The 26,781-nt window shown below is 39.9% G+C and overlaps 1 protein-coding gene across 2 annotated transcripts in view; it reads right to left on the bottom strand.

Moving 5' to 3' along the window:
* Positions 1 to 3,830: 3,830 nt before the first annotated feature.
* The window catches only part of LOC133468502 (glutamate receptor ionotropic, kainate 2-like), an 84,363-nt gene continuing 61,412 nt past the window's right edge, over positions 3,831 to 26,781 (bottom strand). For both annotated transcript variants that reach the window (XM_061754494.1, XM_061754496.1), the window contains exons 12-16: positions 24,209 to 24,327; positions 23,260 to 23,477; positions 21,190 to 21,415; positions 9,353 to 9,603; positions 3,831 to 6,656 (exon numbers count right to left, since the gene is read on the bottom strand). In XM_061754494.1, coding sequence (XP_061610478.1) covers positions 6,492 to 6,656; positions 9,353 to 9,603; positions 21,190 to 21,415; positions 23,260 to 23,477; positions 24,209 to 24,327 — 979 coding nt within the window. In that variant the 3' untranslated portion in view covers positions 3,831 to 6,491. The remainder of the gene's footprint in view (positions 6,657 to 9,352; positions 9,604 to 21,189; positions 21,416 to 23,259; positions 23,478 to 24,208; positions 24,328 to 26,781) is intronic.

The following is a 26,781-nucleotide window of genomic DNA, read 5'->3' as shown; positions in this document are numbered from 1 at the left end:
TGGTGTATGAATGCTTAGCTCGACAAATTTGCTGATAGTGCAAAGTATGACAATAGTCAAGTGAGATAAAATATTGCTCAAGTGATTTTCAAAGCCCTGCCAAAGATATAATATTTAGCAATGTTATGGAGCGTAGATGAAATCCCTAAATTCCTTGCAATTGTACGTTGAGACTGTTGGATTTTTTGCTCACGCAGTTGTTCACAAAGTGGCGAACTTCATCCCATCCTTGCTTCTGAACAACGGAGCCTTTCGGGGTTGCTCCTTTTATACCCAATCATGACACGTCCTCAACTTTCCCAGTCTTTTTGTTGTTGCAGGCATCACATTCTAAATGAGAGAATATTGGCAAAAACAACAACAAAAAACAATAACATTCATCAGTTTGAACATTAAATATCTTGTCTTTGTAGTGTATTCAATTGAATATAGGTTAAAAAGGATTTGCAAATCACTGTATTATGTTTTTATTTACGTTTTACACAACGTCCCAACTTCATTGGAATTGGCGTTTGAACATGATGTATTTAAAGAAAGGCATTTGTTCTTTTAGCTGACATGATGTGGTACAGTATATGATGCATATATTGTCATGCGTACCGTATGTGTGGAAGTGTCAGTACTGCATTTGTCGGTGTGTGTGTGTGTGTGTGTGTGGGTTGCTGCTGACACCCACCACCACAGGTCTGTAAGCGGGGAGGAAAATACACAGACACATACATACACGTTTTTGTTTTTTTTACCCTGCTAGGCATATCCATTTGTGTCGTACTTGTGGAGAATGGAGATGTGCACACGCTCTAGTCTAAGCTCTCTTAAGTCAGTTAGCCGAGATGGTGGCGGGCCAACACGTGTTGGCATGTTGTCCGCCACGCACAAATACATCCTCATGTGCACAAAATCCTCCGTTTTCAAACACCCAACACCTGACGCGTAGCAAACAATTCCCACCTCACACATGCTGCACAGCGACAAGACTCATTTGGACACCTCAAATATCAGCACTGTCGCGGGAATTGTCTACTGGCACAGAACGATGACAGAATATTTAGCTTCGATTAGAAAAATAGTCCAAACTAAAACAACACACTCAGGTAGTCAGTCCCTCATTCAAATTTCCATCTCCTCAGTGTTCACGTAATATTTCATAATGTCTGATTTTATCATTATTTTTTTCAAATCAGTTAGTTATGCTGTTAAATGAGCATAAAATCCATTTTTACCATATGTCAGGTGTGTTTGCCCAATATTGTGTAGGCTATGTACGACAAAGCAAAGTCACATTCTGAAAGACGTTTTTGTCATGGCACACATTAATTGGCTAATGAACACAACGTTATCCAAGGATAGTGTTCAGAGGAGCACTTAGGAAAAGGAGGAAGAGGACTTAATCTGATGGAAATAACTGTGACAGACTTAATGATCGTCTGTGGGCGCGCTAACGCCTGCTCTGACCTTCCGTGTCAATCTGGAGGGCAGCCATTGGCGGCCATTACTGTTGTGGCTGCACAGCTGCGAGCAGCTCCCATCAATGACGCTCGCAAAAAAAAAAAAAAAAAAAAAACCCATTGGGAAAGGCAGAGGTGTCTCGCCAGCCACAGGTGCCAAATAACAATAAACAATAAAAGAAACAGCGAGCGTGGAACATTGCGGGCCTTACATCGTCAGGCCGTGCATCGTTATTACCAAAGCCAAATAGTCGTGGTCATCTGGATTCGTGCACTCTTGATGGCATATTACCGAATATCAGGGAGACACGACAGTGAACTCCTGTTTTGCCTCTGCGATACGTACCAGCGATAGGTGAAAATCTGCAATATCGAGAAAATCTGCAATATCGAGAAAATCTGCAATATCGAGAAAAGCTGCGAGATATACAGTAAATAGAGAGAGAGAGAGACTATATGAAAACATTCTTTTTCCCACACATTTAAACTCACACTTAATTAAATGCTGTATGAGGAAAATACCCTTCTCACTATATTGTGTAACATCACTTTGAGGAAATGAAAAGAAGACTCCCACTTTCCAAAATAAACGCGAAAGCGTGCATTTCATATAACGAAAAGGTCACTCGTTTACTGTTAACGTCATGCAAAATGCCATATATGGAAATTAGCTCTTAGTCCCTGTAAAGGGAAAATAAATACATTGTCTTCTTCTTTGACACGAGACAAATTTTAATATATATATATGTATATATATAAAGAATCGCCAACTATATGAGGCTTCAAAATTGTGAAAAATTAAGCCATTGTCTCTGCAACATTTCCCATCTGTCATCTAGCAACTTTCTTATGCCTACACGTCCCTTAACATTTGAGCTGTTAAAATACATCCGCTTAAAGGTGGCTGGAACATAACCCGAGCGTGTCGTCCCGGGGTTTTCCACGCCACGACGACCGGCGCTAGCCAACAGCTAGTCTGCAAGCTAACCAGCGGACGGGACTCTGCTCGGCTAGCGGTCTCATCCAAGGCATCAACATCTCGTTTGTAAAATTCAATTACAACACTGAGCTGTTTCTTAAATTGCGGTTATCAGGGAAGCAGGCATAGCTAGCTAGTGAACATCACACTGTTGTGGTAGGGATGGCCCTCGTAATAACAACTAAGTACCTCGGAATTGGGTGTGATGACCACTGATGCAAACAAAGGTGCTCAAGTTCTTATGTAGTTTGGAGGGGGACTCATGCTGGACACCCAAGTCCGTCACTGAGCGCAGTTTTAAGTAAACTGAAAAGGTGAGTTTCTCTACAATTCAGTACCGTGTCGTGTGTACTTACTGTTTTTCATTCAATATATATTTTTTAATTTGTAGCTTAAAAATATAACATTTTAAATACAAATATTTACTGTAGTTCTAATTTTATGACTGCATTAGTGAATAGAGAGATTTTACTTAGATACAAATTCAGGTTTTGTTACCACCATAGGAAAGGAACTTTGTTGTAAATGGAGGACGCCACTTGTTTTCAGAGTTAAGATGCAGGTTCTGTTGCATTTATGATTTACAGAGGTTAACTTCTTTTTACACTTTTGCTAATGTAGTAATTTTTCCTCAAAAAAAATAAAAATTAACCATACAGTTAATAAAGGATTTGTAATAATACATCCATGGCCAAACTGCAATGGTGACACGTTTTAATGACATTATTGTGTTTGTAAAAATGTCAACTTCCAGCCATTGAAGTTTTTTTTTTCTTTTTTTTACAGCACAGCCTTTTGTTGTGAAGTCACTAATACATGTGTTCAGTCTTGCACCACTAAATCTATAGCTGCACGGCACATAGCAAGCAACACTGGGGAAAGAAAACATGGTTTCAGCATCATGTTAGCCAGCCCCCCCACCACACGCACACACACACACACACACACACCATCATACAACGGGAGATCATTTCATGTACAGCGCAGATGTCCTCGTGTGTGTGTGTGTGTGTATGTGTGTGTGTGTGTGTGTGTGGATCCCTGTGGTGCAAATCCTTGGAGCTGATTTAGTGAACAGCGTTGGATGGAGAAGGAGCAGCACACGCGCTTGTCATGTTACAGCATGGAGCACGGCGAACCACTCGGTCGGTTCTCTTCTTGTGAGAGGTTTCGCACGTGTGTGTGTGTGTGTGTAAACCCACAACATGGTCACACTCGTTAAACAAGAAACGGCTTATTATTCAACCCTTTTACAGGTTACCCATTAAAATACTTGAAAATTGACATAATTAAGTTGTTAATAATTTTAACTATGTACTAAATTACAGCAAGTTGTTAAATAAATAAATATATATATATATATATATATATATATATATATATATATATATATATATGTGTGTGTATGGATTTTATTTCTGCATCGATCTACATTTTCCTAATTATTTTAAAAATATCATTCTGTTTTTAATAATGATGTACCTTCCATAATATTTATTTATATATTTTCCATTATTTACTTTGATTGTTGTTACAATGTAAGACATATGGTTCCTTGCTCTATAAAGACAAGACCGGTCTTTTAAAAAGAACAAAATTTGATTACATTCAATGCAACAATGAAAAAAGTCAGTCTGTTTCAAAACTAGATAAACCAATGGCTTTGAAAAGTCAATAGATCTCGTTCCATCATGGAGTAAGGATCCCTGAATATCTTTGGATTCTTTTAGATTGTAAGCGACTAATACATAGCTTAGATCGCCCCTGTTTTTTTTTTCTGTCTTTCAAAATTAATATGATTCTTTGTTTGATACATAAAATAATAGCGCTTGAAAGTTTGAAACTGGTTTAAAATAATGCCCAGCAGTGTAAAAACTTGAAGTACATCTTGATTTGACTTGCCATTTGGGTCTAAATCTGAATGCAAGGGAGGAGGGAAAAAAAATCTGATACAGGCCCATGCCCTACTAAATATCCAACCAATTAACTATGACTCAGTATACTAAATATGCTAACCAAAAACAGATACAAGCTGTCATAATGGCGCTGCACGAGAATCGATTGAAAATGGACTCCGAACACTAACATAAATCTAACAGGGACAAATCATTTGTTGTCATATACCGTGACTTTCAGACTTATGTAGATTCCCAGTTCTAAGCATGATAAACACGACCCTGAACTGAGAATGTTTAATTATTAAGCAAAGTCACTCTTTCGACTTTCGACAGCTACCTTCAAGCATCTTGGATCAAACACTCTTGAAAAATCAATATATTTCTTAAGCTGAAAGAGATTTAATCGCTCCGAGTTCAAGAGCTGAGCAGGAACATGTACCAATCTGACTTTTGACGTCAGCGTCCTCTGTCATCTTGTGTTGGATGTCAAAATCAATAGGCATTGACATTGATAAATAATTCTAGGAAGGTTGAAGAAGATTGTATTACGATAATGTCCGGTAGAGTGCTGACACAGAACATGTACCTCAAGCACTGACCTGCAAATATATTGGGTCTGCGAAGATTCTTGCTTTTATGCTGAACGGGTGCACAAATACCCATTTTCTAACATCTTAACCGATTTTGGAAATGGGAGAGCCCCCACACATGACAGGGAAAACTGGTGCAGTACCAAGACTGACCTGTGAGAGGCAGCCGAGTGCCACATGGCACCCACACTGCCCCCCCACACAAAAAAAACCCAAACAAAAACAAACGAAGAACAAGAACAAAAAGCTAGGCTAACTGTTAGCTTCAGGTCGATTCTTAATTGATTTCGTTTCGTTACATGTCACAATCACGGAGTTTTTGAGGTTTACCCTTTACGATAGTTGGTTAATTTTCTGAGCAGATTGGGGTGTGGGAAAAAAAAATCACTTAGCAGGATAATCGTTATGGGTAATATTTTAGAGCCATCAGGATTTTGCTGACTGGAAAGGAGAAAAATGCTAAAAATCGCTTTATCGTGTGTGTAAGTCTTGATTGGTTGAAAACTGTCAATCATTTGTAGTCATGTAAGTATGTGGGAACTACAAATATGGTGGCTTTTATAGTACTGCAGCTTTCTTATTTGAAACACGATAGCCCTATTGGATTGATTGTTTAGTTGTTGTTGTTTCATTTTTCTAACAAACCAAGACTCGTTACGTGTAGTAGTCTGTTTTAAAGATAAGCACCTTTGTGACTTCAAGCATAGCTTTATTACATAGCCATATTTTCTCCAGACACGCAAACACACAAAGAATGAAAAGACCGAAAGCGGGAATGCGGCATAAGTGAGCGGGATGAATCCTACAGAGCAGCGTGTGGAAGCCTCCCAGGCGTCAGGAGTCTGAGCGAGGGCTTCGTTTGCGTCCGCTACATGTTGTGTCCTCGGGAGCGGCTACCATGATACAAAGTCCTATAAAATGTCTTGATCTTGTACAAAAACAAACATTATTATTATTATTATTATTATTATAATTATTATTTTTTGTAGAAATCCTGCATTAAAACAACAACTTAGAGAGACATTAGAAGCGTATTACATTGAGGCTTTTGAACCAAAAGCTTTGGCACGAGGAAAAAGACGGTACGATGAGTTGGCAAAGATGATTCCGAAATATACACACCAGTTCATAGTAAAACTGTTTGGCGATGTCTACTCTTCGTCCTCTTGTTGATGTGATTTATTATTTATTTTCCAATTCTCCAAATAATCCTAAAGAAACTAAGGGGAAGGGAAATATGGGCTGGGTCACACAGAGGTCGGACTTGAACAGAAAAACTACATCCTGTGTCACTATTTATGTGTGTGCGCGCGTGTTTGTGTGTGTTAGTCCACTCTCAGCATATACAGCCCTCTTCATCTCCAGCTGCCTTCACAAAATGACCATCACAGTGAGGTGACACTGCTCAGCTAGCTTGATTTCCACAGGAAACATCTCTCTACATAACAAATAAAAAAGAAAAGAAAAAAAGACCGTCAACTTTACACGGCGGTAAAGGTCAGTCATGATGTCACCCAGCTCCACTCACTGCGTTCCCCCACACAGAGGGAAGTTCTTATTTTTTATTTTTGTCTTTTCACGCCATTGTTTCCTTCCCGGGGAGTCTCCTGTCGTTGAACGTGTGCATGTTGATGACTTCCTCCGTCTTAACGATGACCGGCGGCTGCGGCTTCTGTTTGAGACGACGCTGGCACTTCAGAGACACCCGCAGCTCGTCCATCATGGCGCTGCAGAAGGATCTCTGCGCACAGCGGAGACAGCAAGGAGACAAGGGTTTATGCCGCACTGCCCGCAACACCGATGATTACGCTCACGGGACGCCACATTAGGCACACCTGCACCCGAGAACCAAACGAGATTAAAAACTAACGGTGATGAAGCCTTCCGGTGCATTGCCCCCAAATTGGGCGAATTGACCTTCTTTTGAGCTAAGAGGTGCCTCTTCAGTGGACATTAAAAAAACAAAACAAAAAAGCAGATAAAAGCCAATTTTCCTAGAGAGAAATTCCAATAAGTTCGATTTTTTTTTAAATTGATTTGGATTTGTTTGAAATGTGTAGTTATAACTGTAAAATGTATGACTTTATTATATGTGACACTTTGTAAATCCTCTCTGAAAATGCTATATAACTGAAATTGGCTTACTTACCTGGTAGCTATCTTACTGAGAGTTCTTTCTAAAGTATTGACTCACTCATGTAGCTAAATTAGGTAACCATAGTACAACCCCTGTCTTTAAATTTTAATTGAATGCAATTTTTAAAATTTTAATGTAATTTCTTAAAAAAAAATCAGATCAATAACATTTTGTAGTATTGTTTAATTATTTATTTTAATGATTTTATTTTTTAACTTCTCTTCTTTTTAAACATTTTTACATTGTAATTTCTTACACTTATTTGTATTCATTTTTATTTTATAGTTTATAAAAACATGTGTTTGCTTTTAATTTAAATGAATTATTATGTAGTATTATTTAATTAAACATATTACTCAACTAATACCTAGCTGACTGAACCCTTATTGATGTAAAGGTACAATTTGTCAATTTGTATTTATTATTATAATATTATTATAAATATTATTTTTTATTAATACCCTTCCTCTCAAACATACGCTCCATGTACGCAAAACAGTAACACACAATATTTCATTAATTACTGCCTGTACATCCAGTTGTGCTAATACGTTTAGAAACCCTGGCAGAATTTATAAAATGTGTACCAATCATTAAAGAAAACATGAGTGATCAGGCTAAAGTTATTTGAAATCGGCAATGGTTTTTTTCACCCAAAAAAAGGTCAGTCTGAGAAAGATTTCCTTTGGAAACAAACAAATCTTATGCAACCTTGACAATATGTGAACTGTTTTTGTCCTAACATTGTGTACATGACATGAAATCCTTTATATAAAATGTTCATGTGCCTGCTAGGCCAACATTCCCAAGCCAAATGCCTATAAAATCACCTTCAGATGATGCTGAATCCAATTTGTGTGTAGGAGTGTGACACGTAGGCGGCTTGGACAGCAGGTAATTTTCTTTCACTTATACACACAATTTGACTGCTGCATGAATGACATCTTGTGCCCTCTCTGAACGAGGTGATTATAGAAGAAGAAAAGCACCGGAAGTGTGTGCAGGCAAAAAGGAACGGGGGAAAGAAGAGGCGGATAAAAAAAAAGCAAAAAGCCATTGCTTTCATGTTGGAGGAAGGTGACAGGTAGAAAGAATAGAGCGAGCGGGAGGGAGGCGAGTAAATGAACAACCACCTCGCCAGCGTGGATGTTGTGGCATTTGAAATGATTCAAACACTGCGAGCCGGGATCTTGATTAATGATCGCTGAGATGTGCTCGGAACGTACGCACAAACACAAACTAATCAGCGGCGAGGTGGCAGGTGGGAAAAACAAATGCACTGAGGCCATTTTTTAAAGTAACACTGCCTTCCGCGCTGTATAAACACTACAGTGAAAACATGTGTGACCTCATTGCATTCTAAAAAGTCAAATCAATGTCGACGCTGCGCCACCAAATTAAAAAGTTGCATTTGTAAACGAGAAAGGCACTCAGCAGAGCGCGACCAAGGTTAAACAAAAGTATTTGTTTACCCGTTCGTAAAATGACTGCACTCTACCATTTTTCATTCAGGGTTGTGGGAAACGGTTTTATTCGTTTGTCCATATGTGTATGTTTGTTTTTCGGTTTGTTGGCTAGCAGGCTACTTCCTGTGTCTCAGAGGCAATATGGTGGTTGGGGAACTAAAACAACACCCAAAGCATAAAACGTGGAAAGCATAAAATGCGAGCGGAGTCGGTGTTGCCTGTCACTTAATTCTACCAGCAACAGTACGTCGTGCTGCTACGTGCGTGCTAATGCTACGTAGCATTAGCAGCTAGCTGCTACTAGCGGTGCAGCCACCGGACCAAAGCAGTAATCAATCGTGTCAATCGGCATTATTCAGGTGGTTTGTAACATGACAGAACTAGCTAATCTCTATTGTTATTAAAGAGGACGCACATTTGAGAGAAGCAAAAATGTTTACGGCGTATCTAGAATCACAATACATCCCCCAAAAAATGAATAAATCAGGACTGTAAATTAGTGCACTGTTGAGAGAAATTTGTTCTCATATTTTTTTATATTTATTTGCTTGAATGTGCCTTGTTTGCTGAGTATGTAAATATAATGATGGGAGGAGTATTGCATTCTTGAAATGTTGAACTATTCACTAGCATCTTTAATTTTCAGTACAGAGGCTTTAAAACTGGCAGTTCAAAGTACCGGTAAGTTTAAAAACAATATTAAAAAAAAATCACGATAATAATCAAGATCGAACAATGTACAAAAATCAATTGTGATTTTGTTAAAACTTTTAATGTGTTTTCATTTTTTTGCCATATCGCCCAGCCCTTTAGCCAGGCAACTAAAAATCGTACCTTCTCCAGTTGGGCGTTCTGCTTGGACTTGTATAGGACCTCCCCCACGGCCACAAAGACAGACAGGACCAGTCCGGCGGCCAGTACGATAAAGATTCCTCCGATGTTCTGCACCCCCAAAGCGCTGGCCTCTTTGCTCTCCTCCTCGGGACAGCCGTTCCCCCTCCACCATTTCTCCTTCATCATGTGCAGCTTGCCCTCTTCCTGCAGCTGCAGAATGGCAATTGTGATTTTGTCCCTGTATGGAGAGCCTGCGGGAGACACAAAATCAACAATGATGATGTCATGTGATGTTTTTGTTTTTGTTTGCTAGGGTACATTCTAGGAAAACTACACTAGTGGCTTCTACTGCTGGATGTGCTTCAAATTGTAAGTAATACATCCATCAATCAAAACAGTTTGCCAGGACCATATTGTAGTTATAGTTGCGCGGAGTGCCACTCCAAATGTACCTAAGTTTTAAGATCATGGTTACGTTCACATTCAGTACAGTAAGGGAAGAAAAAAAACAACAACATTAAATGCTAATCATCATTTGTGGAGAAAGGAACAGATTTTATGACAAATATAATAAAACATCAACAGCTTAACTCTAAGCGCAAAAGTGCAACATCAATTATTTGGCTTCTTTTTAGGAAGGATGCAGACGAGTGCAACAATAACAGTTTGAGCTGTGTGAATGATTATGCTATATAAACACTAAGAATGACATTTATTATTGCTTTAGTTGTACTTGAAGCGCTACTTTTTTTTTTTGCACTGCTGTGATGCGTTAACAAGCTTAACGTTGTGTCAAAAAACAAACAAACAAACAATCAAAAAACAGAGCATATAGCTTGGCATGATTTCTGCAAGTCAGAAGCTGAGCTGCACTGTTTGTTAACAGACTTGATCCCAAATAGCGTCCGCTAAATTGCGCGTTCGCTCTTTGATGGGCATGTTGCGTGTGATCTACTAAGATTGAGATCTTTTACGAAAATCCTAAATTATCAAGTAGTCGGGAGGTGCTATAGGGGTATCAGAGTAAGGACATACAGACTCAAGAACAGTTTTGTTTTTTTTTCTTTTCCAAAAATCCCATTACCACCCTAAACTCACACTGACTCCACATTCTAAATCTTGACAAGCGTGAGTCATTAATTCACCTACTGTGCAATGTTGAAACATGTTTGAATGTGTCTGTGCAATAATCCATATACTGTGAAATTGTACTTCTTAGACCACAATTCAATATATTATCTTCTTATTTATCTTTTATTGAGCTTATTTTTGTGTGCAACATATTCTTAAATTTATCAGTTCTAAAGGATCTTTTTTTTGCCACTGACTGCTTTTCTGCTTCTTTAACCTCAATTCTTTTTCACGGCTGTCTATTTTGTCGAAACATTGTGATAATTGTGACGCCTTTTAATGACGTGTGGGTCGCATGAGTGCTTATACATATCCGATTTATATCCACATATGAAAGAGGCCTGTGTCGGATTGGGAAAAAAAAAAAAAAAAAAAAAATCTGAATTGTACTCTTCACACAGACAAAAACATTTGTATGATGTCACATATGGGCAAAACAAATGGAATTGACCTGCAGTTTGAACATAGCATAAAAGTGAGTTTTCAGGGAATGGTGAAAAGGTTCCACAGGAAAAAAACTAAAATGTGAATTTGTAAATAGTGAACCACCAACATAATATGCAAAGAACGTTATAATTTTTAAAACATACAACTAGTTTTGGCACACGGTGGACGACTGGTTAGCATGTCTGCCTCGCAGTTCTGAGGACCCGGGTACAAATTCGCCCCCACCTACGTAGAGTTTGCATGTTCTCCCCGTGCCTGCGTGTGTTTTCTCCGGGTACTCCTGTTTTCCTCCCACATCCCCAAAACATGCGTGGTAGGTTAATTGAAGACTCGAAATTGCCCATAGGTATGAATGTGAGTGTGAATGGTTGTTTGTTTCTATGTGCCCTGCGATTGGCTGGCGACCGGTTCAGGGTGTACCCTGCCTCTCGCCCGAAGTTAGCTGGGATAAGCTCCAGCACTACCACGACCCCCGTGAGGATAAGCAGCACGGAAGATGAATGAATGTATGAATGAATAACTAGTTTTGAACAGAAGTTGAGAATAAATGTATTTTTTTTTGTGCAAGCTCTCACAGGCCCAATAAAATGATGCCGGGGGCCGGCGCTGGGCCGCGGGCCTTGAGTCGGCACCCGTGCCGGCAAAGCTGAAGCGCAAAGTACCTCTTGGCGGGAATGAAGCCATTTACGTCGGTGCCAACATACGACCTGACACGTTACATATGGCTGCACACGGGGAGTCCTCCTTTGGATCCCGCTAATCCTGATAGTCATGGGGTGACTCCATTCACACTCTACGTTCCCATTAACACACAGCAAGTTGGCAACAAAGTATCGGTTTCAGAAGCATCGAACGAGTTGCTGTTTGCACACGCGCCGCAAATGGTGTGCGCATGCAGTAAACAGCCACCCAGCTGGGTGTATATTACATGGCAGCGGGATTATATGTGTATATTTGAGATGGGGTTTCATTATTTGTGTGTGCAGTTGAATGGCATGGTGTGGAGGGGGGAGCTCGTGGGCGGGTGGCGGTATTAGTGGCACAGTAGGAGCTACATGGGTGATCAAAGGAGGAGTTATGGTTGCAGAGGAGCTGAGCGGGGTCTCGTTCCCGCCGCTTCCACAAAAAAGTGCGACATACAGACACACACACACACACACACGCGCACGCACACACACACTCACTCTCTCTTCCCAGAGAGAGATTAATGCTCAGGGTAAGCTTCATCATTCATTTATAAACCATGTTAAAAGCACGTTACGTCTATTTCTATTTGTGATGTAAAAAAAGAAGGAAATTCAAATCATTAACAAAGGCAGTGTTTTGCCTTTTCAACAAATTTCCATTTAGATGCATTTGCAAAATCATAACTGTGGAACGTTGAAGGGGAAAATACCTACTACACTATACTACTACAATTAAAAAAGTAAATCCATCTTTTTTTGTGATAATGTAGCCAAGAAATTAAACTTTGAAGTTTTGGAAAATCATTCTAGTTATGTTTAATAGTTTCCCATCTGTTGCGGACTCCACAACTATAGAATCAAGTCTTTTTATTTTGCAGTTCATTCCCAGTGTCATCCATCATTTTCTGTTATCATCCATCATCCTTTCATCTCACAGAGTCCATTTATTTGGACAGGAAAAAGGCAACGCCAGACAATTACACAGACTTTTTATTTTATTTATTTATTTTTTTTAAACATACACTAAGGTCCGCAAGTATTTGGACACTGACTGAGTTTTTCTGATGCTATCTTTATTTTGCAAATATTAAAAATGATGGCCCATCTATCCAGCTCCCTAAAAACTTTCCGCGCAAAGAGGTCATTGCTGTCTTTTTGTAAAACGTCTTCAATCTAATCTAAAACTGAAAGTCTACACTTCAATCACACATTTGATTGTTGTAATTGGAAACCGTTGTGATGGTGCATAAAGGCAAAACAGTAAAAACTCTCTTCTGGACATAGTTGTAAAGTTGTTATTTTTGTTTCATTTAATAACTTTGAAATTGACACAGTTCAATGAAAAACATGCATTTTAAATTAGGGGATTTTTAGGCACCCTTAAGACAACAAAAATTACTTTTAGTCATGTTTTTAAAAATATATAAAACTCATAAACCTGGAGAAAAATGCTTTTCATTTGACAGTAAATAAAAAAAAACATTTCTTTTTTTGGAAATTCCGCAGTAAATAATATTAGATTTTTCTTTGTTGTAGTTGCTCCAGGGTTCCCCCGAACATGTGACTGACTTCTAAGCCACTTGAAAGTATGATGTGGAGCTGTTCATTTGGTGCTCACCAATGTACTTGGTAACCACAGAATTTTTTTTAATGAAATAAATTTAAAAAAAAACATTTAAAAGTACATCTCATGTTTAATAATGATTGTAATAATGCTACAACATAATTTTATTATGTGGCAAAGTCCAATCAAAGCTCTCAACTGAGGTGTCCTAGCTGGTCCACCATTATTTTATTAACTTGAGCCAGTGTGCCAACATGATTTGTAAACTATTAACTTGATGGGAAAAGTTACTTATTGTAGAGTACATATAAAGGTATAGAATGAATGCATGTTTAATGCAAGCCATGTACTATCAACGTGACTTTTTTGGAGCTGTTGTTTTGGAGTAAAAACATGACATAATATTGATTTAAAGTCTACTTCCATGCTTACGTGTGCACACACGCTTAAGTGCACACATCGGCTCAATTTGCATGTTCATGTGTTCAAGCATATGCTTCATTTGAAGATGGGAGATCTCTCAAGTATCACAGACTCCTGATTGTTCCTCCCCTCGCTCCCCTCTCGCCACAAACCCCTCCATCATATTTCAAATGATAAATGATGGCCTAACAAAGGAGGCCTTGGATAAATGCTAATAGGATGAGCCCTCAGAGACAAGGATAGAGAGCTGGAGCCGCAGCAAATGGAAAAGTGCGACGCTTGACGCTACGTGCATTCATAACTACCTTACAAATGTTGAAAAGCACAAGGCATCCATCACTCCCACGCAGACGAACGGCTGCTACGCTAACGCTTTGAGTCGATAGCTCTGCTTTTTGGGAAAGGGAATGGGCGGAACCGACGAGCACTTAAAGATTAAACGTGCTTTCACGCCTATAGGTTGCTTTCTCACAGCCGAATCCGTTGATAGTTTTTTTTTTTTTTACACTTGGTCTGCTTCCCCCCAGGCTAAGGTTTCTTTTCACATGGCAAAATAATCCAAGTGAAGCAAAATGCGTTACCACGAGCCACCCGAGATCTTTCACTTCTCTTATTGATCACAAGAATGTAAACAGGAAAAAGAAAACAGCACACAAATTGATCTTAAACTGAGGGCACTTTAAAGGTAACACATTTTCCTTTTAGTGATTGGCATAGTTATTGATTATTCAATGAACTGATTCTTTAGAATCACCTTTCATAGATTGTTTATTAATCATATCTTGAAGCAATTGCTCCATTTTTAAAGCTAAACCGTGCCACGAACAGTGAAAAACCGCGAATAATTGACGCCCACCCAAACTAAATATACTGCAAACTATAATGCCACAAGAGAATATCAATACAAACTCATTTTACAACATTAAACTTAAAAACAAATGACTTATAGCTGAGGTGTCAAACTCATTTTTGTCGCGCCTCCCATCTTAGTTATGGTTTCCCTCGGAGGGCCATTATGACTGTGAGCCCATATTAATGTATTTTTGCCTCATATTATTTATTACATATAAACAACAAATGGATGGATAACTAGTTTTGACATCAGAAGTCAGTAAAAATTGTTAATTGTTGACCTGCAGTATGAACATGGCATAAAGGGGAGTTTTTTAGAGAATGTCGAATTAATTTATTATTAAATATTGTTGTTTATTGTTTTAAAAAAATATATTTTTCAATTTATTTTCAAAAGGGCACTAATAACAAAAAAATGCTTGCGATATCTCAACGTAATAAAAACAATTTGCAATTTTGCTATTTCAGTAATCATGAAGTCAACACACATGATTTGGTTTTATGGTCCACATAAAATGATGTGGTGGGCCATATATGGCCCCCGGGCCTTGAGTTTGACACCTATGGCTTATAGGTTATCTAATTTTGGAAAAAATAAAAATAAAAATGCACCGGAAGTTCTGCATGAACATGCAGCGAGGACTCTCCGTAATTTCCACTAACCACCCAGGCTAAACTTTCTTCCTGACTTACAAAGCTTGTCTCTCACTCAGGATGTCTCACTTCAACATACTGTACAGCGAATAGCTTGTGATAAGTTCCACAGAAAATATGCAAATAGTGACCTGCGAGTATATTACGCTGCAGAGTACTATGTTTGATTGTCAAAAACATTTTGAGAAAAAAAGAAACAATTCTTAACATGAATACTGAATTCTAAAAATCATGTAATTTAGTTATATAAAAAAAGAAGTTCATACTAAATATGTGAAGGTAATTTTTCCCAAACTTGATTAAGGGAATTTTGTCAAATGCCAATCCCAGCTTCACGCAGAAAAAAAACGATAATCGGACATCATGCTGTCCGCCTACATGCTAAACTGAAGACGTATTTGTTTAGTGTGTCTACACACAACCACAACCAACACGTGACCATGATGTCGTCAAACCCGATTTGTTCATTTGCCAGTTGGATCGACTCATCTCGAAGCAGGTACAAGGTTATGCAGTACGCCTGGGAAGGTTGCATCCACCACATCAAAGTGACGCAAGGCAATGATGCGAAAACACACACTGACGCTAACGCATAGAGATGACACAGCCAAAGTGAACCACGGCAACGCCTGACAATAGAGACAGAGGACAACAGTATTAAGGAGTGGATATAAAAAGTCAACACACCCCTGTTCAAATGAAGGGGAAGGAGAAGGAGGGGGGCGGGGGGCAAGGCAGGGAAGCTGTAGGCATATGTACAATTCTTCCAAGGAAAAAACAAAATTGATGAGAGAGAGGGGAATTTTTCTTAAATGTAAATATTACTGAATGAAGAAAAACATGGGTTGCTGGAAAAAGGGCACTTTCTTTCATCCAGGGCAAAAGGGCAGATGCTCGATCACCAACTAGTGGCTATGCGCGCACATACCTGTTTCTCACACACACAAAACAAACTGAACACCACACGAGCAAGCATTTTGGCAGAGGAAAACAGATGCCTCAACCGATTTTTGGACGGCACCCAAGTTCGATTCCTGCGTTCACACCCGACCGAACGAACTTCACTGAGGGAAAAACAAACTTCGATCAAAACGTAGTAAGCGGCAAGGACGTCCAAAGTCGGGGGGAAAAAAAATCCTATTCTTTTGTGAGAGCTGCTACATTTAGTGATTAAAAGAGACATTTTCCATCAAAGAGGAAACATTTGAGGAAGCGTAATCAGCTTTATTCTGAAACAGTGAGCACTGAACATTCTCAACGTGAGAGCGAAATGAATTAGTGAGAAGTAATAACTCCTGCAGCAGACATCCTAATCAGTAGTTTTTCTTATGCATTTATCAGTGTAGCACTTATCAGGGAAATGAAGGATTTGAAATATAGCTGGTTACGTCTGATACACTGCGTCGTGGCACCGATGAAAAGCAACCGGGAAGGTCTGATGTCCATTTCAAGGACGTCCGTGTAAAGTCGACGGCGCAGCGGGGCGATACATCACGACGCCGCCTCGGCTTTTGTTACGGCCGCGGCAATCATCGCATCTCTGCAGATCTATAACCGCACCGCGCTCATCAGCACGAGGCAGCTCCAGATGTGGATGGCCAGAATTAATCATCCGTATTTTGATGGCCTTCATATCGCTCGTGATGGATGCGGCCATTAGCCCCCCCGCCCTCCCCGACACGCCGGTCGCAGTGCTCCCGTTGGCCTCGTGGCGACCACTTTAACCTTTATGGCAACTGGGACAGAAATCAGCAGCAGCTTTCGACTCCAGTACCCTTGGGATACATTTATCCGCCCGCCGGCTGCTTTGCATACAGCACAACACAACACAACACTCCCCAGCGTGAATGATGAGTGTCGCATAAAAAGTTTGATGCTTTGAGAGTGTCTCATCTTTTTTGACAGGCGCAAACGTAGATTAGAAAAACAGACGCGCGAGCGGCCGGATTGTCGTCTGATTGTTTGCCGGCGAAGTGTTTTGTTGAGGCGCTTTGACGCCGGGCTACAATTTACGCGGCGTCAAGCCAGACATGAGGGAGGGTGGGGGTCTGCGGTAAATTCACTTTCAAGCCGCTTTCCACAATTCTTCCCCTCACGGTCGTCGCTCTTTGTGACATGAAGAATAAGCTAAATCACACCATTAGGAGATATCCGCCAACATTAAGGCTTTGCCTCTCTAGCAGTGAGTAAATATGCCATGACATCTGCAGAAGTCAACCTTTCGAAGCCTTTTGTTTTTAACGCTACATTTTGTAGAAATGTAGCTTCTTTTTTCACAGTGGACTACAATTATTTAATTGACTATGAGGAATGATCAATGAATCTATTAATTGTCATTTCAACCAACATTTTGGGGAAAAATATGCTTGAAAAGTAAAAAAACAAAACAAAACAAAGTTGAGTTTAAAACAGGAAATATTGTAAGACCTCAGCTCAATGAGTGGGCAAAGGATGGACTTTTCCTTTTTTAGTATATTGAGTGATAAAACCACAAAAATGTACAACCCCAATTCCAATGAAGTTGGGACGTTGTGTTAAACATCAATAAAAACAGAATACAATAATTTGAAAATCATGTTCAACCTATATTTAATTGAATACACTACAAAGACAAGATATTTAATGATCAAACTGATAAACTTTATTGTTTTTAGCAAATAATCATTAACTTAGAATTTTATGGCTGCAACACGTTCCAAAAAAGCTGGGACAGGGTCATGTTTACCACTGTGTTACATCACCTTTTCTTTTAACAACATTCAATAAACGTTTGGGAACTGAGGACACTAATTGTTGAAGCTTTGTAGGTGGAATTATTTCCAATTCTTGCTTGATGTACGGCTTCAGCTGCTTGATGTACGGCTTCAGCTGTTCAACAGTCCGGGGTCTCCGTTGTTGTATTTTACGCTTCAATGGGAGACAGGTCTGGACTCCAGGCAGGCCAGTCTAGTACCCGCACTCTTTTACTACGAAGCCATGCTGTTGTAACACGTGCAGAATGTGATTTGGCATTGTCTTGCTGAAATATGTCGGGGCCTCCATGAAAAAGACATTGCTTGGATGGCAGCATATGTTTCTCCAAAACCTGTATGTACCTTTCAGCATTAATGGTGCCTTCACAGATGTGTAAGTTACCCATGCCATTGGCACTAACACAGCCCCATACCATCACAGATGCTGGCTTTTGAACTTTGCATCCACAACGGTCCGGATGGTTCTTTTCCTTTTTGGGCCGGAGGACACGACGTCCTCAATTTCCAAAAACAATTTGAAATGTGGACTGGTCGGACCACAGAACACTTTTCCACTTTGCATCAGTCCATCTTAGATGAGCTCAGGCCCAGAGAAGCCAGCGGCGTTTCTGGGTGTTGTTGATAAATGGCTTTTGCTCTGCATAGTAGAGTTTCAAGTTGCACTTACGGATGTAGCACTGAACTGTATTTACTGACATTGGTTTTCTGAAGTGTTCCTGAGCCCATGTGATGATATCCTTTACACATTGATGTCGGTTTTTGATGCAGTGCCGCCTGAGGGATCAAAGGTCACGGGCATTCAAGGTTGGTTTTCGGCCTTGCCGCATAATTCTCGTGATTTCTCCATATTCTCTGAACCTTTTGATGATATTATGGACCGTAGATGATGAAATCCCTAAATTCCTTGCAATTGTACGTTGAGGAATATTGTCCTTAAACTGTTCGACTATTTTCTCACGCACTTGTTCACAAAGAGGTGAGCCTCACCCCATCTTTGCTTGTGAATGACTGAGTAATTCAGGAAAGCTCCTTTTATACCCAATCATGGCACCCACCTGTTCCCAATTAGCCTGCTCACCTGTGGGATGTTCCAAACAGGTGTTTGATGAGCATTCCTCAACTTTCTCAGTGTTTTTGGCCACCTGTCTCAGCTTATTTGGAACGTGTTGTAGCCATAAAATTCTTAAGTTAATGATTATTTGCTAAAAACAATAAAGTTTATCAGAATCAGAATCATCTTTATTTGCCAAGTATGTCCAAAAAACACACAAGGAATTTGTTTCCGGTAGTTGGAGCCGCTCTAGTACGACAACAGACAGTCAACTGACAGAGAACACTTTAGAGACATAAAGACATTTATGTCTTATGAGACAAAAACAGTCACTGGGCAATAAAGGGTTGCTGTATATCTGGTAATGCCGGTACAATTTTTTAGTTTTTTTTTGTATTTGTTTTTGACAAAAAGATTGTGCAAAAAGATGCAGATTCCTCTTATCAGTTTGAACATGAAATATCGGGTCTTTGTAGTGTATTCAATTAAATATAGGTTGAACATGATTTGCAAATCATTGTATTCTGTTTTGATTTATGTTTAACACAACGTCCCAACTTCATTGGAATTGGGGTTGTACAAGTTATGACGCAAAGGAAACGTGTCATGATAACTGCAGGATAGGAAATGGAACTTGCGATGCCATACGTGTTTGTCTGCTCTTTACAATATGAGCAATACAACTCGATCATTACATTCACAAATTAATTTTACCGTGGAGCTACAGTAGTAACGTAAATTGTATGTAGCTGAAAGGCAAGCATGAAAATAACCAGTGACCAGAGCTTAACAAATGCTATGTTGACTATCAATTCAATTAACAGTACATAGCAAAAGTCCAACCACAAAGCTCAAGGTGTTTTCGTACTGTATCGGTTTCCACAGACATTTTTGTTCCCTCTCCATAACGTGTCTGTTATGTGTGTCAAAGGGTGAGTTATTTTACTTTATTTTAGTTTCATTATAAAGCACTGAACATCTCTTTCTACTTTTATGAGATTTAAAATGTTAATGGTGACAGTTTGACCCTGACAGGTATTCAACTTATATTATTTCCTATGGGGGGGATTTCTTCTGGAATTAGAACAATTTGGTAGTCAACTAGCATCACAGAATTGATTGCATTTGACTTTGGAGGTTCAACAATATTTGAGCGAGATGGGATCCAGCGTGGCGGCACGGTGGAGACGACTGGTTAGAGCGTCTGCCTCACAGTTCTGAGGACCGGGGTTCAATCCCCGGCCCCGTCTGTGTGGAGTTTGCATGTTCTCCCCGTGCCTGCGTGGGTTTTCTCCAGGCACTCCGGTTTCCACCCACATCCCAAAAACATGCATGGTAGGTTAATTAACAACTCTAAATTTCCCGTAGGTGTGAATGTGAGTGCGAATGGTTGTTTGTTTGTATGTGCCCTGCGATTGGCTGGCAATCAGTTCAGGGTGTTCCCCGCCTCCTGCCCAATGATAGCTGGGATAGGCTCCAGCACTCCCGGGACCCTAGTGAGGAGAAGCGGCTCAGAAAATGGATGGATGGATGGATGGATGGGATACAGCGTCTGCAGTGATGCGGAAACTGCATCGGTCTGTCGTGGTGAAAAAGGAGCTGAGCCGAAAAGGCAAAGCTCTCGATTTACCGGTCGATGTACGTTTCCACTCTATCTTATGGTCACGGGCTGTGGCTCGTGACCGAAAGAACAAGATTGCCGATACAAGCGGCATAAAATGGGTTTCTTACGCAGGGTGTCCGGGATCTCCCTTAGAGATAGGCTGAGAATCTCGGTAATCTGGGAGGGGCTCAGAGTCGAGCCGCTGCTCCTCCGCAAGGAGAGCAGCCGGATGAGGTGGTGCGGGCATCTGGTTAGGATGCCTGGTGAGGTGTTCTGGGCATGTCCGACCGGGGAGGTGGCTATCGGGCACAACCAGTACAGGCTGGCGACTATATGTCTCCTGGTTGTCCTGGGACCGTCTCTGGATCACCCTGGAAGAGCTGGACGAAGTGGCTGGGGAGAGGCTTCTCTGCTTCGGTTGCTGCCCCTGCGACCCGACCCCAAGAGAAGCAGGACTGATGCCAGTGTTGTTATTGAGCAGAATAATTCAGCCCGCAGACGTCGTGTGGCAGTAGCCTATCGCTGCTGTCATGTTCTTTCGACAGCATAAAGTTGAAAACTGAATTAATATAATGCAGTTTCGTTTTGTCAAATGTTGCGAATCAAAAATCAATTCCACGCCATCATCTAACAATTGAAATTTTTCACCTAAGCGTAAACCTGAGCTCCTTACCCATTGGTGTTCCCACTCCATAGGCTTTGGAGTCGATGAGGCCTCCGATCTGCGTGAGGTTGCAGTTGCGCTGGGTGACAAACTCGATGGTGGTAGACTCCATGAGGAAGGCGTACTCCGAGGTGAGGGCACGCTGGATGCCCTCCTCCACGTTTTTCACCATCACTGACTGCCTCCTGCTGTTCATGAACTCCCACATCTTGTCATAGGTGGATATCTTTGTCTTCTGCGTGCGAGAGAGTGAGAGGCGAATTAGCGACTCAAATAGGGCAATTTTGCTGTTACTTCACAGAGTTATGTTTTATAATGATAATAACATAATAATATGCATTAATTGGTTGCCTAGTCTCGCTTTAACCTTCACATGTAGAAGAAAGAGCGTTTGTTAAGTGTATTGTTGTTTAAAAGGAAAAGAAAATAACATGGAACCAACCACTGTCTTTTCATGGTGGTAAGAAGCATTTGATAGGATGTTGCACAAAAAGTACTGCAATGCATTGAAAAGTAAACACATTACTTTTTTAGAGTTGAATGAGGTTGCACAATTTCCTACTGGGCAAATTTGCCAGTGAAAAAAAGATTCCGCATTAAACATCTAAGGGATTTAACTCTAAATGTTTTATTTGTTCTTTGGCTTTTTTGCTTATTACAAAATAATGACCAACCTGGATAAAAATATTTTTAGGCGAAGAATAATGTGGCAGTACAACTACTTCTTTTTATACTTGGGTCACATGAATTATCTTTGTATTACTCTTCCATCACATTTCTTTTTTTGTCACTTTACATACACTTGTAAGCCAGTTGTAAGTTAAAATGTTACTTAAAACTAACTGTGCAGTAAACAAACAGTTTGAGTGCAACTGTTTGATGCCATAAAAAAAATGTTTTTTTTATGTTTCCAAAAACAAACATTGTGGTCGGCCTGCGTCCTGGAATGGAATGTGTTTGAATGTGTTTCTTATATATATATATATATATATATATATATATATATATATATATATATATATATATATATATATATTTTTTTTTTAGGCGAAGAATAATGTGTGACAAAAAAAGAAATGTGATGGAAGAGTAATACAATATATATATATATATATATATATATATAAGAAACACATTCAAACACATTCCATTCCAGGACGCAGGCCGACCACAATGTTTGTTTTTGGAAACATAAAAAAAACATTTTTTTTATGGCATCAAACAGTTGCACTCAAACTGTTTGTTTACTGCACAGTTAGTTTTAAGTAACATTTTAACTTACAACTGGCTTACAAGTGTATGTAAAGTGACAAAAAAAGAAATGTGATGGAAGAGTAATACAAAGATAATTCATGTGACCCAAGTATAAAAAGAAGTAGTTGTACTGCCACATTATTCTTCGCCTATTTTATTTTTTTTTAACCAGTGAATAAGTTCTACTGGTGGCACCCTAACCTTACCACTATGAAAGGATAGAAAATATATCAGTCATAATTGAGAAAACTTGAAATGTAATCCTTTTTTTTTGTCTGGTTTTATAGGGCTGTCACTATTCGATATTTTCAGAATCTATTCTCCTATTGATTTTTGGTCAAATAATTGAATAATAATCACTACTACTGCTAAAATGAATTATATTTTTACTTCAATTCTTAAGCTGCATATGCTGGTACTGAGTGTATAGTCTAAATTTGGTGTGCAGAATTTGAGGCAGTAAAATGCTACATGCTAAACAGTTAGCAATGTAGACATGTAACGGGGTCTTAAAAATCACTTACAAACGCTCTTCTGTCGTTTTTGGCAAAGTTTATCAGCGGCCTAACATTGTGTGCAATAAATGTCCGTATGAAACATTGCTTCCGGCGGCGCAAACGCGGTTCCGGGCGGAATTGATCTATATTTTGGTCCCGGCGGAGCTTCGGGGCAGGAATTTTGCATTGACCTATATTTTTGACGTCGACTTACCAGAGTTATTTGATTTTTTTACCCCTCCAGCCCTATTTGATTATCAACAGTATATTTGATGGATAACCTATAATGAAGAGCAAAAGGAAACAGGAAGGCATTTTTCTTTTCTACCTTGAAAAAGGTCATAGTGGCCCCGTCCTCTACCACGCCGTAGAGGATCTTGGTTTGCTTGGCGAGGTCGTCGGCGGAGTCAATGGGCGACTCCATCCTCTCCACGGTGAGGAAGGCGGCCAGGTTGGCCGTGTAGGAGGAAATGATGATAAGGGTGAAGAACCACCAGATGCCTCCCACTATTCGCGTCGACAGCGCCTTGGGCATGAGCTCTGAGCCTGAGGTGAGGGAGGCGGCAGGAGTTAAGCTGCAAAATATATTCATCCCCGCAGCCACTCATCTCGCATTCACTCGTCGAGCTCTATTTGCACCACGTAACAACGCACAACAAGATAACACTGCTTGCTCCAAAAACAGTCAAACAGTCAAGAACTCTCTTGAGGTTTTGTTTTTTTTGCCTTCTTTCTATTCATCCGAAGCGGATGCGCCGCTCGCTTCACTTCAAGATGAAATCACTTGAAAAAAAGCTCTCAGAAAAGATAATTGTTGGATTTCAACTACGCTTACGACCCCCCCCCCCTTTCCCCCCCTTCCCCATCCAGTCGCTGGCACAAGTGAGCGCTTTGAATAATGCAAGGGGGGAAAAAAATAAAATAAAACATGTCCCGCAGACAGGTTGTTTTCATGCATCGAATGCATTCGGTGGCGATGAATAGGCAGAGTGTGGAGAAGTGACGGGCTGTTTGGGCCAGAGAGTCATGTACCCAAGGTAACCTCACGTCCTGACTCCACACCCCACTGGTCTCTAGGCGCTGATGGGCCACGCACAGACAGAGAGAGGACACTGGCTATCATGAAATTAATGCTCTAATACATTGGAATCTTTTTTTTTTTGGAGAACGCCAGATGTCTATTTCTCTGTCGCCGTTGGCTTGTATACAACAACAAAAAAGATTACAACCCTGAGAGACAGTGGGATATAGAGAGCTCCACAGGCTGAGGCAACTACCTTGCTGCATGAGAGCCCCAACTCCAAACCAGAAACTATTGAGCAGCGTAAAATTGTTTTCCACTATGTCCGAGTCTGGGTTGCATGGGTGCGGGTTGTACCACTCATAGGGGCTAAACCTGCAAAGGGGAGAGGACAGAGAAGCAAGTCAGTGAAATATTCCTTTCAAAAGAGCACAACAGGTTCACTGCTGTAGTCACACAAAAATGATATTATGAGGGTGGGCACTAAATCATAATAACAGAAGAGTAAAGTCTTACTTTTATGAGGAAAAAAGTCAGAATTTTACGAGGATGAAGTCATAATTTTTTTTATGAGGAAAAAGTCCAAACACTGTCAAAACTTAACGAGAAGAGTGTGACTTTAGGAGGAGAAAAAATAGTAGTGATGTTACAAGCACATAAAGGAATGATATCAGGTAAACATAGTTAAAAACATAGTTAAAGTGACATGTTTAAGTTTAAAATAATGGAAGGGATAGCTTTATGTGGTACTTGGTAACAATACAAATTACACATGGTATTACAAGACTTTTTTTCCTTGTAAAAATACAACTTTATTCTTGAAACTTTATGATTTGTCTTGTAAAAGTGCGCCTGATTCTGGCAATACAAAGACTTTTTTTTTCTTGTAAAAATATGACTATTATATATTTTTTTGTCTACAGACATTATTCTGACAAAATTAGGACTTAGATAAAGTGTTCTTGTCAAAATACAACTTCATACATAATATTAAGTTATGACTTTCTTAAAGTATACTCTAAAAGATAAAATTACAACTCTAATCTGATTACACTGCAGATTTATCCTTGTAACATTCTTATAAGTGTGGAACTAATACTCATTTACAATTAAACATACAGTAGTATAATAAATACAGAGCTAGTGTGTGTGTGTGTGTGTGTGTGTGCGCCAGCGAGACGCATGCAGCGCTGCGGCCTCAGGGTCAGAACTTGTGCCGAGACCAAATCATTCAGGCTTTCACCGAGATCAACTTATTGGCATTCTCAAATGCCTTCACTTTATTGTGAGAATGGATCAATAATGTGGAATAACACTGTCACTGGTGATAATGTCCCAGTGCGTGATGATCTTTGGAGCTCATTTGGATTCCCTGAGTCAGGAGCTGTCGTCTTCTATGCAGCAAGTCCACTGGCTATTACTCACGCACGCACACACACACACACACACACACAAACAGCAAATTTTAGCTTGGACTTCTGCGGGGCTGCTTTGGCTGAGTGTCAGTGTCTTCAGGTCAGTCGTGGACATTTCTTATTAATTAGCTTCAGTGAAAGTGGCGTGGCATTAGTGTGAGGTGAATGGGTTAGTGTTAATCATCAAGGCGCTGATAGAGTTTGTGCTGAAGTGCTTGATACATGGCTTATGCAAGGTTGAAAGGCCCTTCAGGTGTTCGGAAACAACCCCTCAACACAGCAACACATCCAACTGGCAAAATTCTTCTTTTTTTGAACTATCTATCCATAAAACGGCCTAGTGGGCGTGACTGACATACGCCATTTTTGCCATTAGCATTTGGGGCACTTGTGATTGGGCCCTATGAACATTTTGCAGATAGTAACGAGTGACCGTGTCCTGCTTTTGCACCTGCTCGATACTTAAATTGTGAATCACAAACAATTTTGTTGAGATTAATTTTACACAACCATATCAGACAGTAATAGTTTATTTTGTGAGATTTTTACTGAATTATCTTTTTTCTTTCTTTTAATAAACTACCTAATACATACACAGTATATATTTTTTACATTTAAGGTAACTTTGTATTTTCTATTTTTTTTCAACATATCTACTTTTTTTTTTAACCTTCACCGTGCACAAAAGTACAATACCAGACTTTTGATGTCATTGTTTTGGTTTGCTAATAAGCAGGATTGTGCACATTTCCACGACACAGTGTCATTTGATAATAGTGGCCCCTCGCAGAGTTGCGATTCAATCCTTGAGTTGGAACTTAGCCTTCCTTAATTGGTTATAAACTCACCTATACGCCCTAAAAGCCCTGTCGAAGCTAAACGTATCGCTTTGGTGCCATCTTGTGGCATCCAAGAAACGATCTTGACGTAAGGGGAGGAGCTTCATTTCGACAGGCCATCGCCCTGAATAATAGAAAAGCAGTGCTTTGCCACCATTCTTTGGCAATGATAAAGCTTTTTCAGGGGGCGTCAATTACTGACGGCTTTTTACTCGCGTCGGCAGGGCTCGCTCCCGATCCGTTGCTATTTGCGAGGGAGCATTGTAATACAGTTAACATCCATTATGTGTTATTGCAGTTGTTACTGTATTTTTTCCATACTGTTTGCACAATATTTTTGTGTAGGAGTGGAACAATGTCACTTGGCAAACGAGTCAGATGGACACATTCGGGATGGTTCCGCCTTGGCAAGATTGCTCTTCATGTTCCACCGTTTCCTTCATTTTCCCCTTGAAAACCATCTTTTCGAAAATGGCCGCTGTTCCACACTATCATTTTTTCTGTCAGTGCCATCGCAGCTGCTGATTTGCTCGAATGTCAGTAAGCTCTGTTTCCTTGGAGACACAGTAACGCGA

The sequence above is a fragment of the Phyllopteryx taeniolatus genome, chromosome 18 (assembly GCF_024500385.1).
Source record: "Phyllopteryx taeniolatus isolate TA_2022b chromosome 18, UOR_Ptae_1.2, whole genome shotgun sequence".
NCBI lineage: Eukaryota > Metazoa > Chordata > Actinopteri > Syngnathiformes > Syngnathidae > Phyllopteryx > Phyllopteryx taeniolatus.
This window is presented reverse-complemented; position numbering and strand designations above follow the sequence as displayed.